The sequence below is a fragment of the Camelus ferus genome, chromosome 19 (genome assembly GCF_009834535.1).
Source record: "Camelus ferus isolate YT-003-E chromosome 19, BCGSAC_Cfer_1.0, whole genome shotgun sequence".
NCBI lineage: Eukaryota > Metazoa > Chordata > Mammalia > Artiodactyla > Camelidae > Camelus > Camelus ferus.
In genome coordinates, this window is record NC_045714.1 from 33,909,256 (window position 1) to 33,925,684 (window position 16,429).

Below are 16,429 nucleotides of genomic sequence, written 5' to 3' on the forward strand. Positions count from 1 at the left end.
TAATTACAATTAAATGAGGTATAATGGGGGAAGAGCCACCAGACTCCTTGGGCTCAGCCATGGGGCATTGAGAAAATGACTTAACTTCTCTGTACCTCGGTTTACTCTTCTGTAAAATAGGGGTAATAAGAGTTCCTACCTCACATGGTAGTTGGGGGATTAGATGAGTTAGTAACTGTAAAGCACTTGGCGTATTATTTACCATAGCAGGCATTAGCTATTATAATTTATGTATCGATATTAACTTGGTGGTTAGAAGTTGGGCACTGAAGCTGGCAGCTGAAATTTGAGTCTCAGCAATGTCACTCATTTAGCTGTGTGACCCCATATAAGTTACACAACCTCTCTGTGCCTTGTCTATTAAATGAGATCAGTACGATTGTTTACCTGGAAGTTGTGAGGTATAAAGGAGTTAATCAGTATAAAGTGCTGACACGCAGTAAGCATTAACTTTGAATGTTATGTTGACATCATTATACAATTGTCATTAAGATTATTAATATTCTTCTGGAGGGGAAGTAAAGAAGCTAACATTTATTGAGCATTTACTATATACCAGCATGAGGCACGAATCATCTGCAGGGATATTCTAAGACTAGCATTAGTTTCTGCATTTGGTAGAGGAGGACAGTGGGGGTCCAGGAAGGTGACCCACCTGTTCAAGATGCCACAGGTGGTGAGGGGCGACCTGACCACACTGTGCAATGATTAGGGCGGAAGGAAAGACCCAATGATTAATGAATGCCATGTGCCAAGCATGGGGTTCGGCACCTAGGGATCCCTTTAACCCCCACACTAGTTCTGGAGCGCATATGGTCCCCATCGTGTCGATGACCAGCCTGAGTCTCAGAGAGGTGAGTGGTTTGAATCCCGTGGCAGAGCTGGGATTCAAACTCGTTTTTTTTTGTCAGAATTCTGCTCCAGCGGGGGTTTTAGGCTGCCTTACACTGACTCCCTCTGAACCAGGGGAAGCAGTCTTTGTGTCTATAAAACCCAAGAGAGAGAGGACTAAACGCAGGGGTCGCTTTCAAGCCCTGGGGCCCTGGAGAAGCGATCTTCTCCCAGGCTCCTGGGGACGGAGACAAACTCACAGAGACAAGGACACTCAACACCCAAAAGGGCTGTTGTTACCCAGAAATCTTTATTACAAAAATATTTTGCAAGCCAAAAAGTTTAAGTTGCAACTATATACAAAATGGGGCCTGTTTCCTTCCCCGCAGTCTTAAAATAAACTCCCGAAACCACACTCCTTCCGCACTGTTGTTTCGACCTCTTCCTTTTCCTGGGGTTCGATACACAAGGTATGGAAATCTCCAGGCTGCCGGGCTGAAGCTAAACTACGTGACTTCCCTGGCCTCCATCCTTCTTCCCCTTCCAAAATTCAAAATAAAATAAAATGAAAACGGCACCAAGAAAACATTCTTTTAAAATTCTGTGTGCATGTGTGTGCTCACACACGTGTTCTCTGTGGGCAGAAGAGAGGGAGACCAAGGTTTACAAACCAACCTTTTGGAATCTGGAAATGGCCCGAGCCAGGTGGCCAGGCCACTGCGCTCCCAGATGCCACAGAGAAACTCTGGCTCGTGGGGCCAAAGCTGCCCACATGGCCTGTTGGCTCAGCTGATTCTTGGATGCAATCATGTAAAACACCAAATCACTGCCCCTCCAGAGAGCTGGGTGTGTGCTGGGCTCCCGGAGTTCCACCTGGAGGACCTGCTGATGGGCAGGATGGCTTAGCGCCTGGCTCTGACAGCCTGAGCCAGTAGTCCCTTGGGCATCAAATGGCTGGGCTCAGGGGGCAGTGAAGATCGGCATCTCAGCTCTGAGTTGAGCAGTCACACATGAACAGGGCTTGCAACATCTGCTTGCCCTGGGCCCAGCCAGGCCCCCACACTGTACTGGAAGGGTGGGGGTCCAAGGGTAATGGGGTCACAGGCTCTGCCCAGCCTCCTGAGACAGAGGGACAGTCCTGACTTCCTGGCTGTTTTCAGTTGATTCCAGTTTGATCCCAGTAAGCTTTGAGAACAGAAATGGAAGAAGCTTCCTCCAGTGATGAGCTCAGAGAGCTGGAATGGGGGAAGGTTGCTAAAAGGCGGGGAAAAACAGCCAGGCACAACTTTCGACCCCGCATGGACCTAAAGTGCTTGTGAGAGATGGAGTTGGGTCTGGCGTCTTTCCTCTCCCCTCTTTGCAGGTGAGCAGACTGAGGCATTAGGTCTCGACCAGGCTGCACGGAGGAGGCAGCCTGGGGAAGCATGGGGCAAGTTCGGATTTACCACCCTGGGGGCTCAGAAGGCAGGAGTACCAGCCACGTGGAGGGAAGGCGAAGTGGCTCCATGCAGCAGCCAGCCTGGAACCTCCTTCCCCGCCCTCAGGGCTTGGGGACTTGGAGGAACTCTATTTCCTTAAGAGAATTCCTCCAGGACAACCAACCATTCGATCTCAGACTGCGCAAGACCCAACCACGTACTTCAACACATGACAAAGAGCCAGGATAACACTGCTGTTGTTTTAAGAAGAAAACAGAACAAAACACCACAGATCAAATTTTCTGACACCTCAGTTTCAAGATTGCACATTTCACATTTCTCAATAATTTACAGGCGTCCACAGCGAGATGTTGTGAGTTAGTGCTAGCTGGAGGAGGCAAGCTCAGGTCTGGAAAGGAGAGGTGGGGCCAAGTGGAGCATCTGGGTCTGGATGACAACGGCTCCTCCAGGAGTCTCGAGGGCTGGGAGGAGGAGGGAGGTTTTGTCCTTCAGTCCTTGGTGGTGGGGAAGTTCCTCAGAGGGTCCTCTCCTCCCCAGGGCTTGTGGCCCGTCAGTCCCGGGATGGGGAGACCAGAGCTGATGGCAGCCACCTCACCAAGTCTTGGGATGAGGGTCCCAGTTTTTTCCCCCAACTTCTCTGTGGATGGGCAGTTTGATCTAAAGGGAAAGCTCTTCGCAAAGCCCAGCTGGGTGCTACTGGGAGGAGGAGGAGGTGGCTTTTCTCCCTCCTCACTCTGGAAGATCAGGCTGAGGAGCATCAAGGAGGCAGTCAGGGGTCTCCAAGACCATGACTGAGACCCACGGTTGATGAACAAAGGCATGAGAGTTCTTGCACCCCTAGAGGCTCAAGCCAGTTCCCAGGTCAGTTCCCCGCCTGGTCTGGCAACACCAGCCTCCATGTGTGGCAACACAGGGTGGGAGCACGGCCACCCTGGAAATGCTGGAGAGCCAACTGGGTTGGGGAGACAAGAGCGACCCTTACCCTTAGGTCGCAGGGCCTGTGCCACCTCAGCCCTCCGGGAACTGAGCTGGCCGTCCTCATCATGGCTGCCCCACATGGGACAGGAAGGCTCGTGGGGACAGACCCTAGAGATGACCGGGGCCCTGTTCACTTCCTCTGGACCTGGACACTGGCATACTCCGAGTAGGATGGCTCAGGCTTGGGGGCTGGCTGCTTGGGGGCCCGGTTGAGGTGGACCATGTCCAGGTCGGCATAGGTGAGGGTGTCCTCGGACACAGGCGGCTGGCGGGCCTGAATGCTGGCGTACTCCGTGTGGTTATTGGGTTCATCGACCTGCGGGGTGGACTTCCTCCCCTTGGGCAGGTTCAGGTCAGCATAGGTGATGTCATTGTTGTCCTGGATCTAAATGAGATGGAGAGAAGGTCATTCTGGAGCCCCCAGCCTCCCACTTGCCCATCGGTCCCCCTCTGGATGCTTCTGTCTGGTTTGGGCCTTTACTGGCTCAGCCCTGACTCATGCCCCCTCTTCTCTGGCCAAGGTTACTTTGTCTCCAGCCTGGCCCTTCCAATTAGCCTCCTCCTCGCACAGCCTGAAGGCTCTTCCTCAACTTCAGGGTGGTCCCTCGCCCTGCCTCAGTGTCACCCCCACCTGCAGTTCCCTGATGCTCTTCCCCACACTCTTCCCTCTGCCAAGAGCGTCCATCCCTCTTCCTCCTTGTAAGGAAACCCAATCCACCCTGTAGATTTCATCCTAAGCCCCTCCCCTCAGCTGGATCCAGGGTCCATCTCTGTGCTCCGTCAGCCTGTGCTTCTCCATTTCAGCACCTGCTGCCTCGGACTGTGACTGCTTGGTGGTTTGAGTAGATTCGGATCCCCAGTGGATGGGGCCATTCATTTATCAACTCCTTTATTCAACAGATATTCACTAGGCATTTGTCATGATGCAGAAATCAAAGCTGGCACAGGAGAAGCCCAACCAACATTGAATGAATGAAGGAATGAAGGAATGAGTGGCAACTCCAGCCCCATTCAGGGTGGAGCTGGGGACTGGGAGACAGAGCACAGGGGTGTGTGGGAATGGGACCAGCAGTCAGCAGGAGGCAAAGGTTCTGTAGGCAGAAGCGGAGTGTGAATCCTGGTTCTGCTCTCTCTAGCTGAGGGACTTTGGGCAGTTCACTTAGTCTCTCTGGGTCTTGGTTTCCCCATCTGTAGAGTGGGTCTAATAGCATCATCTATCACCAGGGTCACCGTGAGGATGGGATGAGATGGTCTAGGTCAGGCTCTCGGGGCAGAGCCTGGCTCACCCGAGTGTGCACGTGTGATCAGCACGTGTTAGCTGTCCTCTACCTCCTGGCAAACCTGAACCACTCCCACATGCTCGTCCAATCACCCACAACGGCTGCCTTGAAATTACCCATCATGAGCTACACACTCGGCTCCTTCTGTGCCTGGCACCTGTGCCGTACAGGTGGAGGGGAGCTACCGACAACCGTGACTCCCACTTCATGGGCAATAATAATCACAGACCTCAGTCCCCAACGGCTGACGGGTGCGATGCTCTCACATGGATCACGTGACTTCAGCCCTATCACAGCCCTGCTTGGTAGGAATTTTTTACTCCATTTTACAATGAAGAATCTGAGAGCCAGGGAGGTTAAATAATTGCATCAGTCACACAGCTCAAAAAGAGCCGAAGTCTGCTGGCCTTGGAAGCTGTGGTCCGACCACACAGCCTGTCCTGAACTCGCTCATTCACTCACGTCTCTCTGGGAAACCCACACCAACAGCATTAAACTCCCTGCCGGGCCAGGGCTGGCCCCAGCACTGGAATCCCAGTCAAAGGCCGCAAGCGCCCCAAGAGCCTTGTTTGCTGGCCAGGCCTGGCATACAGTAGGTGCTCAGTAAGTCCTGGCTGACTGTAGATTTTGTACAGGTTTCAGTGACCAGCTCTTTGGCCATCATTCTTTCCCTGGAAAGTTTCAAAAAGAACTTTGACTTTGAAATTTCCAGAAGGTAAAATGACTGAGGAGAAGGCCTTCCTGTCCCATGATTGGAAAGGGTCATGTTTTTCTAATTACCACCTGAGCTCGTGCCCAGGGCCGCTGGGGGCCGGGCTGGGCCGGGCCAGGAGAGTCCTGGCCTACAGACATCATGCATTTTAGCAGCCCTGACTCTCCTTCAACAGATTCCATCTAGGACGATGACAACTGCCAGGGAAATGTCAGGGACAGCTGGCATATCCTCATTCCAGGTTCGGGGCAGGGCTGTCTCGTTATAAGACACAGAGAAGCCCTCTGCCTCCGAGGTCTGACAGCGTCAGCCGGTGAGGACAGGGCCAGTGTTCTCGGAAACAGGCCAATCATGCTGCCTGTGGCATCTCCTCAGAGATGTTGAGGCAAAATCGCCAGCTGGAGGGAGTGTGCCCTTGCACCAAGTAATTAATAACACAAGGTCCTGCCATCAGCAAAGGCAGCGCGGCACTATGTTACTCTGTGTGAGAGCACAGGGCTGCAGGGGTGCTCCCGTGGAGGGACCGGCCCTGGCGAATGCACGGAGGCAGGGCAGCATGATGAGCCCCAAGCCTGACTCAGTCTCAGGAGCACCATTTACACAGAACACATGGCCAACGGTGCCCGCTCTGAGCTGTGCCATGGTTGGCACTGAGTCAAGGGGGCCAGGCCGGGCTCTCCTGGCTGGAGTGGAAGGAGGAGGACCTCAGGAATGCAAGGATCCTCCGCCCTCAGCACCTCCCCAACCCCACCCCGGGAAGGAGTCTTAATTTAGAACAGGATCTGCAACTCCTGTTGATGCAAGGAAATCACCACCCAGCTTCCCGGGAAGGGCATCTCACTGAGGACTGTACCTGGGTTGTGTCTCTGGTGTTCTTCTCGGGCTCGTGCAACCTAAAAAGGAAACAGACACACAGATAAAAATAGCCTCACTATCTCCAGCGCTCATGCAAATTGGTAAGAATAACATTCAGGTCCCACTTCCTATATGGGTGGAGGACATGGATGAGCGATTCCCAACAGAAATACAACTGCTTATCAAATGTTTGGACAAATGGCTTTTCAGCAATGCACTACCTCTTTTTGTTTACCCTACATTACTGTCAAGATCTATAAAAATGATAATACTCGGTGCTGGGGCAGATGCAGTGAAACTGGCAGGTTCATACACTGCCGAGGGAGGGGCCCACCCTCAAAAGCCTTTCTGGAAGCAGCTCGGCAAAGTCAAAAGCTTGGAAGGTGTCCTCATCTTTTGACTCATAATCACACATTTTTGTGGGGGCTGGGGGGTGAAATTCAAAATATAGAAAAAGCTTTGTGCACAAAGGCATTTACTACAGAATGAGATGAGGAAAGTTGGTTTACATCTTACAGCTCTGTCAATTGGGACTGGTTAAGGAAATTAGGATAGATTTGTAGATAAAGATTTGAAAGGTTTACGAGGAGGGTTGTTTTTTCTTTATTACAAATGATTACATTAAAATGATAAGTGAAAAAGCAAAATTCTCTGTGGGATGATCTCAATTATGGAAAATGTGTGGATAACGCTGGAAAGAAACAGAGTAAAATGCTCACAGCAGTGGTCTTTGGGTGCTATTTTTTCTTCCTTTTAGTTTCCCATGTTTTCTAAATGTTCTATATTGTATACATCAAAGTCTTATCATTAAAAAAAAGAAGAGAAGGACCAAGTGTTCCGGTTGATCACAGAAGCTGTTCATGCACCTGATTCTGTAATTGGAGACTGTGGCTTGACTCACTGCAGGGTCACAGCCAAGGTGAGGAGCAAACCAGAGCTGCTGGTTCTGCAGAAGCTGTGTAAATTCTCAAGCCGGCCACTCTGGGGATGTTAGTCTGGATCATGTCAGAAACGAGCAATGGGGCTTGGCAGCGGGGTTATTCATGGATTTGGCATGAACATTTGGCTCAGAAAGCAGTTTGGGGGCATGGCGGGTCCCACGTGGCCCCAGAAACAGAGACATCGTCTGGTGGCGAAGATCACTCAGCTCCATCCACACCCTTCCCGCTTCCAACCTCTCTGGCTCCCCACTGCCTTGGGTTCAAGTTCAATGCCTTGCTCTGCTCGTAAGCCCTGTGTGGTCTGGCTTTAGGTGACTTCCCCAGGCTCATCCGCTCCCCTGCCCTCATTCACCCACTCACCCACCCACCAAACATTTCTCAACAGCTACTTGGTGCAACACACTTTATGGGTCAAGGACAGCCTTGAATGACCCCCTCACCCACTTTCCTTCTTGGTTAACCTTTGTGTATCCTTCAGCTATGGACTCAACTATGGTGTCACCTCCTGAGAAGGTGTCTCTCAGTGCTGGGCTGGCTAGGCTGCCCCTCCATGGAAACTTCAAACCTCCATGCGTATCTTGCCTTCTGGTTTGTGTGTCTGTCTGTCTGCCATGCCTCCTCACCACATGGGCACAGGTGGTCCAAAGTGACTTGGAATGCATGCCCGCCGGGCTGCCCCAGGGCCTTTGCACACTCACTTCTCCTTGCCTTTTCATCTGATTCACTCTTTCTCTTCTCTCAGAGCCTGTTTCAAATAGTCCTTTCTTGGGGACACCTCCACTGAACCCCAAACTCCATTCTCAGAAAACTGGGCTCCTTTCTTTCAGATTAATTATCACAGACCAGAAGCAGTTACCCATTTTTCCACGTCTGTCTCTCCTCCTATCTCTCCTGTCTCAGCGAATAGCACTTCCGTTACTCATCACTGTGCTCAAGCTAAGGAAGTGGGAACCATCTCTGATTCTCCTTCCTCCTTCTTTACCACCCACTGCAAGGCTTGCTGACTCTGCCTCCAAAATACATATCAAACCCCTCCAGTCTGTCATCTCCACCATCCCAGGTTTTAGATCCCCGAAGGGCCTTCCCTCGGGTGTCTCTGCTCTATCCCTGCCCCTTGGCACTCCATCCTCCACGTGTAAAATGCATAAGTGATGTCGCATCATTTTTCTGCTTAAAACTCTCAACTCCTTCCCACCACACAGTGAAATCCATCTCCGTGTCCTGACTGGCCCAGCCCAAGGGATCTGCCCGCCGAATGTCCTAGTCCTCCGCCTCTCTCCCCCGGCTCACTGCACTCCAGCTGCCCACGGCTCCTCCACGTTCCATGAACATGTCCAGCTGCTCCTGCCTCAGGGTCTTGGCGCCGGCCCTTCCCCCCGCCTGGTCCACTCTTGCCCCTGATGTCCCCAAGGCTCTCATTCCTCAGCTACATTCTAAATGTCACCCCCTCAGACAGCCTTCCCTGACTGCGCAACACACCCCCTCCCTGCTCTGCTCCGTGCCTGCCTTTGTTTTATTTAACCAGCACCTGCGGCACATTGCGTATTAACCTCCCAGCTTGTTTGGTAAATGCCTCCCAATGGACCACAGCCTCCACACGGGCAGACTTGGCCTGTCTCATTCACCACTGGAGTGCTGACATCTCATAATGGGCCAGTGCATCGTCAGCCTACCATGAATGTTTGTTGAATAAATGAGTGAATGAACATCTCTCCCATCAGATCAAAAGTGCCAGGAGACCAGGCCTAGAGTCTTTTTTGCTGCTCTTTGTAATCCTTCAGCTTAAGGCCTGGCACTGAGCTATGCTCAGTCTAGATGAATAAGTGAAAGGATGAGGAAAGCCTTAAATATTCCAAGAATAAACGCAGTGAACGTCTGACAAGTGAACAAATGGCCGATCGAATGAACCCCGGTGCCCAATTAAGGGAGCAGAGACACATTTTTCTCTATCTAAGCTGCAGAAGATTACAATGTTCTGCCCAAACATTCCTAACCCAGGGAGTTGGAAATAGCCAGCCCCCTCACTGGCCCTGCAGCCTGACAGGCCCTTGAGTTCAAAGTGGTGGCATCTCCACCCTGGCACCCTCCCGGGGTGCTGGGTTGTTAGCCACAGTAACGTCCTCTGGAAAGCGTCTGATCCCAGGCAGCCGAGCCGACGCCGGCAGCTGCATGAGAAACCACCGCCGTTGCCGCTCACTAGCTATGACTTTGGTTTAGAGATGAAAGGGAGCAAGTGATCTCACGGCTCCCTCGGTAGGCTCAGGCTGGAAAAATAAAAAACAGGCGGAAAACGGTTGGCTTCTCTGGGGAAGGAGAAACAGGCAGCAGGAGGCACTGGATCAGTGACGAAGAGCCTCAGCTTCAGTGTGAGAGAAATCGGGGCTGAGCTGCAGTTCAGCACTTAGTAAATGCGGTGGAATCTCGGGAAGGTCACCCGACTTCTCTGAGCCTCGTGTCCCTGACCACACACAGGGACAATAATCCCTGTAGGGCGGGGGTTCTCAAAGTCTGGCTCAGAAACGGCAGCATCAGCACCACCTGAGAACTTGTCAGAAACAACAAATTCTGCAGCAGAAACTTGGGGGTGGGGCCAGTAACCCGCGTTTTAACAAGCCCTCCAGGGGATTCTGCTACACGCGCAGGTTTGAGAACCGCTGTTGAATTAAATTGGGATAATAGTAAATCATAGGGGTTTTGCGATAATTAAATCACCAACAAGCTAAAATAGCATAGATCTGCGCCTGGAACACTCCGAATGCTCAATAAATGTTAGCTGCAGATGCTGTCTCATTATTACCGACACGGCCCTTTTCTTCCAGAAATGTATTGTCTAATTGAAGAGATAAGACATGCAAAAAATAATGACAACAAGAAAAACAAAACAACAAAACAGAGAGATTCGTCCATATTCGGGGCTGTGAAGCCACTGACGGGGCGAGGTTTGGGGATCCAGAGAAGTTAGAGACCGGGGACTGCTGCGGTCATCTGGGATGGCATTCATTCCCTCATTCGTTTGTTCATTCAACAAAACTTTACTGAGCACCTGTTCCAGTCCAGGCCCAGCGCCAAGTTCAGCAGCTCTTAGTGGTGACCGTGAGGGAAGTGGACCCTGCTTTCAAGAGGGTTGGGTTATACTATGGGGATCAGGGCAGAGACAGCTTCAACACATTGGGGTGTCAATGCAGGGGCACCAGGAGAGCTCGCAGGACGGGCCTCTGCCCCTGGAGGAGGCAACACCCTCGCTGAGCCCAGAAGGAGGAGCAGGAGGTAACCAGGTGAAAGGAGGGGTGCCCGCCCTAGCGACCATGACGCACAACTGCAGGGGGAGCTGCTGTTCAGGGCCTGTGATTGCCACCCCCTGGAGTTGTGCAGCCCCTGGGTGGTACAGGAGCAGGGGTGGGGAGGGCACCTCAGGGAGAGAGGCCAGGGCACAAGAACGAGGAGGAGAGCAAGGATGCAGAGGGAAGGAGGGGGTGCAGGGGCGCAGCATGGCTGAGTCACGGAACACAAGCATGGGGAGTGACCGGAAGTGAAACTGTCAAGCCTGCAGGGCCAGACCATGAGGGACTGGAGGGCCCCAGGAGGCATCTGGGCTATCTCGAGAGCCACAGGGAGCTGCTGAGGGCTTTTAGGTACAGGATCAAAGTCGGGTTTTGCCTTTGGAAAAGCGTGTACTTGGTGTGGGAAGTGTGACAGGTGAAGGCACGTTTCCCTGGGGGCAGTGAAAAGTCTGATTTGGCTGGATTGGTGGCTCTGCTTGTTCAGGGGAAGGGGAGGCTGGAGGTTGGCCAGGGCTCAGAAAAGGAGGCCACCTGTGGAGGTCAGATCAGAAAGCGGGGCTTTCTCCTATGGGTACCACAGACTCCACTGCTGGGCAGGAGGGACGCACAGGGCTTCCCAGGGCCCCTCAGATGGTTAGATGCTCCTGCTATGTGCAACCACCATGCCAAGCATTTCCCCATCACTACACCCATCACCTGCTGCCCCCAACACAGGACATAGCACCACCGTGCCCCTAACCTTGGGCTTGTCCTTGACCCTGCAACCCATTGGCAAATCCTCTTAGCTCTGCCTCCAAAAAATATCCAGAATCTGATCATTTCTAAGCGCTTCCCATCACCCTGGTCCAGGCCACCATCATCTGCTTGGACCATCACAGCAGCCTCCTCTTTAGCCTCTCTGCCTCCACCCTCACCTCCTATAACTTGGCTCCCACACAGTGGTCAGGGTGATACTTTTAAAACAAAGTCAGATCATCTCCCTCCTATGCCTCCTCATCCAACTGGGAATAAACTCCTGAGTCCTAATAGCCACAGGTCATACATAGACCACTGGCTTCCACTCCAGGTCATCAGTCAGAATTGCTTTGCAATTCTGAAATCCACAAAGCTCTAAAACAAAATCAAAAGATTTGCAAAAACCCATTTGGTTGCAAAACCTGACCTGAATCCACATGAAGCTATTTACAGTTTGTATTTATTGGCCTCAGTGAGGATGTGCACGTTTCCACGCAGGCACATTCACGTGGTAGATGATGGGGCACTGCCTCTACTCTGCAGGGGGTGCACGCTGAGGGGGGTCCCCAAAGCAGAAAAGTCAGGGTTAGTAACTCATCCGCTGCATGGGCTTCACTCAGTGACCGTGGGCCTGCGCCTCCTGATCTCATCCCTTCCCTCCCCCTCGTTCCTTCTGCCCCACTGCTCCCCGATCCTCCTGGCACTTCCCACCTCAAGCATTCACCTCACCTGCTCTCCCGCCCAGCACGCACCCCCTCACAGCTCCCCAGCTTCAGGTCTCTGTTCATGTCCCCTCTTCAGCGGAAGCCTCTCCCCTGCTGCCCCCCAACCCCCAGCCTCCACCCCCTCGATGTGTCTGATTTGTCACCACTTGACAGGACACGCCGTATTGTTTCACCTCCACGCTTACTGCCTGCTTCTCTCACCAGTGTCTGAGCCTCATGAGGGCCCAGACTGACTCCTGTTCACTGCTGTATCCTCAGCACTCAGAACAGAGCTGGTGCCCAGGAGGGACTCGGCAGAAGTCACCGAGAGCATGAATCAACAAACTAATGTACCGCCTGCGATGTGATGTCACTGCCTTAGCCTCTGACCAGGGCACAGGCTTCAGAAGGGCCAAGATGCTTCTACCCATCCACGCCAGCATTCCCAGGGCCACCTGTGCCAGGGCACTCAATAAATCCTTAACGAATGAAGGAAAGAGCAAAGTAGACAACATGGAATGGGGGGGGGCGCGGCACGTGCAGGGTCTCAGTGTCTATGGACAGCGGGCAAGAAGTCAGCGCCGTCGTGTGCTGAAACCCCCTCCCTTGAGACAGTCATTAAAGACGGACCTGACGCGAGGAGCTTACAAAGGGAAGAAATGGAAAGGCTGACCGGCACAGGGTGAGGGTCAGTGGGTGTGGATTATTCTTTGCAGTTTTGGGAGGAGCTGTCCAACAACCAAGTAGTAACTGCAAAAGCACCCCTAGCACAGTGATGCCCTTACCTTGTAGAAGAAGTGGAGCCCTTGGCTGAAAGAGAAAAGAAACAAAAGCCAGTCATTTAACCTAGAAACACAGTTTTGTCATATAACTTTGTTTTTGCAGGGTTGTGGCGGGGAGAAGTTTGCCTGCAGGGATATTGGGAGGGATGGTTGAAATCACATCCTCCCAACCACAGGAAACCCCATGCCCACCCCGGGGTGGGGGGGGGGGGTGTCCATTATCCTCTGTGGAGGAAGATCAGTGAGCTGGGTCTTCCTGCTTCCCCACCTCTGGGAGTTGCCAAAGGTCAGATCCCAAAGCAGCCTTTGGCCTGGGAGAGGCCAACTGCCCCACCGCTGTCTGAGCCTCACTTCCATCCACCACACACCTTACCTGAAACCCTCCAGCAAGCCTGGGTCCCCATCAGGGCCCTTCACTGCTGGAGAACAGGCTCTAACAGGACTACTAGGTGGGGGCAAGGGGGGGAGCAAGAGTGAATCCCACTTCTGACACCAACTCACTTGCTGTGTGAGCCTGGGTGGCTCGTTTCACCTCTCTGAGCTTGGATTTCAGTGCTCTAACTCACAGGGTTGGGCTGGACATTCATTTGCATCCCACCACTTTCCAAAAAAGGATTTTGGGAGGAAAGAAAAGGTCCATCTGGCTCAGAGATTTTAGGCCTGTGATATGGGGCATCCCACAGAGAAGCCACTGGGGTTCAGCCACCATTTGACTCTCATTTTGCTGTAAAATTGTAATTAAAAAGCAACAAGCACTGGCGAATGTGCTCTGCACCACATTTTAACAGGCTGGAGGCTGCCACGATGCAAGAATGCTTACTGCCAGATGAATGCTTGGTGCCCGGGCAGTACTGGAGTTTTAGGTGAGTGGTACCAGTTAGCAAGCCTGAAGCTCAGCATCTAACATTTGAATGCAGGCTGATGGGCTGTCAAGTGCTGGGACACAAGTCATCACATAGAACCCAATGGTGGGACAGTGATCACCCCTATTTTACACTGAAGACACTGGATGACTCCATCAGGTCACAGAGCTGGTAAGTGACAGAGTTGAAATTAGGATATTTCACTGCAAGTACTAAGGTAGAGGATGAACAGTCCCCTCCAGGGACCAATGAGGGAGAAGAGGTGTCTCACTGGGGGGAGGGGATGTGCAGAGCGGTCTCAAACATGGCCCCTGGAGAACCACTGCCCAGGTTTGAATCCTAGCCTCCGCACCCACCAGTTGGGAGGCCCTAAGCAAGTTTTACAACTTCCTCATGCCTCAGTTTTCTCATCTGTGAAGTGGGGTCAGGTCTGTGGTGAGAACGGTGTCGGGCACATCAGAAGAGCCAGGTGAGTGCTAGTTGTCACTGTCACTAGAGCCTACGTTTGAGAGATGGCCTCTGCACACAAGCAGACCCACCACTTGGGGTGGCCTTCACCGGCGTCTGAAGCTCTTCAACCCCCAATTCCTCCTCCAGAACACAAATTGCCGATGCCTCTGCCCACACTAATGAGCTCACATGTGCCAGAGCCTGACGTGGTGCCCAGGGGTGAGGCTCCAAAGGGAGCTGGGGTTTCACTGACACTATGGATGCTCCATCGAAGGGCTGGCTCGTCACCCTTGGTGAGCAAGGGATCCTGCCTCCCCACCGAAGGAGAAGTCCTTCCTGTGTCGGCGGGGGTGCTCTAGGAACATTAGGGAAACCACATAGTAGGCAGAATCTTGTCCAGATTCCAGAGATGTGGGGCCTGACAGCAGCCCTCCTGGACGGGAGCTTAAAGCTCAGTCCTTCCAGCCAGCCCAGCAGGGAGGGAAACTCAAGGGGCAGAGAAGAGGGGGTGCCGGAGGGCTGATGCACAGCATGCTTGTCGAGCTCAGCCCGCAAGTCCGGGCGCAGAAGCGTAGCTCAGGACAGCACTTTGCAGGCTGCGGCACGTGGTGGGTGACAACCAGCATTTTAAAGAGAGTATAGTATAAAATATGACAAAAAAGAAAATATCAGAGTTCCAATTTTATATATGGGATGTGTGTGTGCATTAGGGTGAGGCATGAAATGTATTTCTATCACTTGTAGCCAAATAAGTTTCAGAAACACTGGCTTAAAATTGTCTCCTCCAAGAGTGGGAAAGAGGACATGTATTTTTTTCGAGTCTGAGAATGTGTCAGAGCTGCTGTTTCATATGGGCTTATTGGTTTCATAACCATCCTCCCAGGCCAGCACTGCTACACCCATTTTATAGGTGAAGAAACTGAGGCTCGTGGAGGCCAAAAGGATTGTTTATAGAGTATATACAAGGGTCTGGAGGCCTGGTTCAACTGACTCCAAAGTCAGAGGCCTGGCCACAGCAACAACTACACACACCCATCCCCCCTACACACACAGACACACCCACACTCACCCACATGCATGCAAACAAGGGGACAATGTCTTGGATTTGAACTTGTACGTCCCTGCTGAGGAGTCAAAAGCCACACACCTTGCCACTATGAGGAGAGCTTTCCAGGGAGGAGGTTCTTGTTTCTGGGCTCATGTACAATACTGATGACAGGAGTTAACATTTATTGAGCACTTGCTGTATGCCAAGCACTTTCCAAACACTGTACCCGGAATCACCCATTTAAATCCTCCCAAAGACCTTGGAGGCCGGTGTTGGTATCCCTGCTCTCTCCCAGCCTCCTGCCGGGGGCTGGGCATGTAGCCTGGACAGGTAAGAGGGAAGCAGAAGTTTGCCAGGGGCCCCTGGGAAACACTGTTCCTCCCTGAGACTCTCTCACCACCATGGCAGCTCCTTGCTTTCCACCTCGGTAGCAATCCCATGGGGACGTGAGGTCTGGAGCAGTGATGGCCATCTTGCAACCACAAGGGGAAGGCCAAGTGGGGGGCCCACCCAGATCCCAGCCTGGTGGAGGGGCCACACAGCCCTGGCACCGCTACCTCTGGACTTGTTACTGGGAGTAACTGGACGTCCTTCTGGCTTAAGCTACATGTAGCCCAAAGCAGAGGCCTCCCCCTCTGGGAAGGACAGCCCAGGGGCAAAGTCTTGGGGAGGCAGCGGGGAATCCACTTACCTTTCTTCTGTCTGACTCGGAGGAGGTAGAGGGCCGCGATCAGCAGGGCCACCAGCAAGGCACATACCACGCCCACCGCGATAAAGATACTGTGCCAGTTGTCAGGCTTGTCTAGGACCACACAAAACAGAGGCATCACGTAGGAGATGTAAAACAAAGAAGATAAAAACCCACTGTCCCTTTCCACTACGAGACAGGCATCATTAACTGAGAACCTCTGGCTCGGACATTTTGGGCCTCGTGGGCACCTTCCTGGGTCTGCACACACCTCCCCTTGAGGGTCCCCCACGGGCAGCACAAACACCAGGCCAAGACGCCAGGAGGGATGTGCTGCCAAAGGCCACGGAGGAGCCCCGGCTGCAGGATGTGGGCGGGAGTCTCCCTCCCGAGGAACAGAAGCCTGTTCGCCCTCATCCGAGTGAGCCAGGCACTGCCGCCCTGGTGACACAGGTCTACCAAAACTCCAAAAAGGCATCACACGCACAGCGGGAAGGGGTGGTGAGGAATGGTGGTCGTGCTATTGGACTCTGCATAGCTCCAAAGATGTGCACTGGTCTGCGCCCGGGACCTGGACACGGGAGTGCCGAACCCAGGACACTTGGATTGGAGACAGTGAGGATGGGGCTGGCATCGGGGCACAGGGAGGGGATCTTACGTAAGAGGGCAGGGCTCTGAGCTGCAGAAATGCAGGTTCCAATAAATGCCCCTCATGTGTGACCCCAAGAAGCTTATTTAAACCCCTCTCCACATACTGGCTTCCTCACGTGTTACTGAGGCCAATTATAATCTCTACCTCACTGGATAGCTCTGAGGATTACCTCACTAACTAACCAATCAAC

General features: G+C 52.7%; 1 protein-coding gene across 2 annotated transcripts in view; it reads right to left on the reverse strand.

The window, feature by feature from the left end:
- Nucleotides 1-1,119: 1,119 nt before the first annotated feature.
- SIRPA (signal regulatory protein alpha) overlaps nucleotides 1,120-16,429 on the reverse strand; it is a 43,978-nt gene continuing 28,668 nt past the window's right edge. For both annotated transcript variants that reach the window (XM_032461985.1, XM_032461986.1), the window contains exons 6-9: nucleotides 15,591-15,701; nucleotides 12,542-12,566; nucleotides 6,094-6,133; nucleotides 1,120-3,633 (exon numbers count right to left, since the gene is read on the reverse strand). In XM_032461985.1, coding sequence (XP_032317876.1) covers nucleotides 3,379-3,633; nucleotides 6,094-6,133; nucleotides 12,542-12,566; nucleotides 15,591-15,701 — 431 coding nt within the window. In that variant the 3' untranslated portion in view covers nucleotides 1,120-3,378. The remainder of the gene's footprint in view (nucleotides 3,634-6,093; nucleotides 6,134-12,541; nucleotides 12,567-15,590; nucleotides 15,702-16,429) is intronic.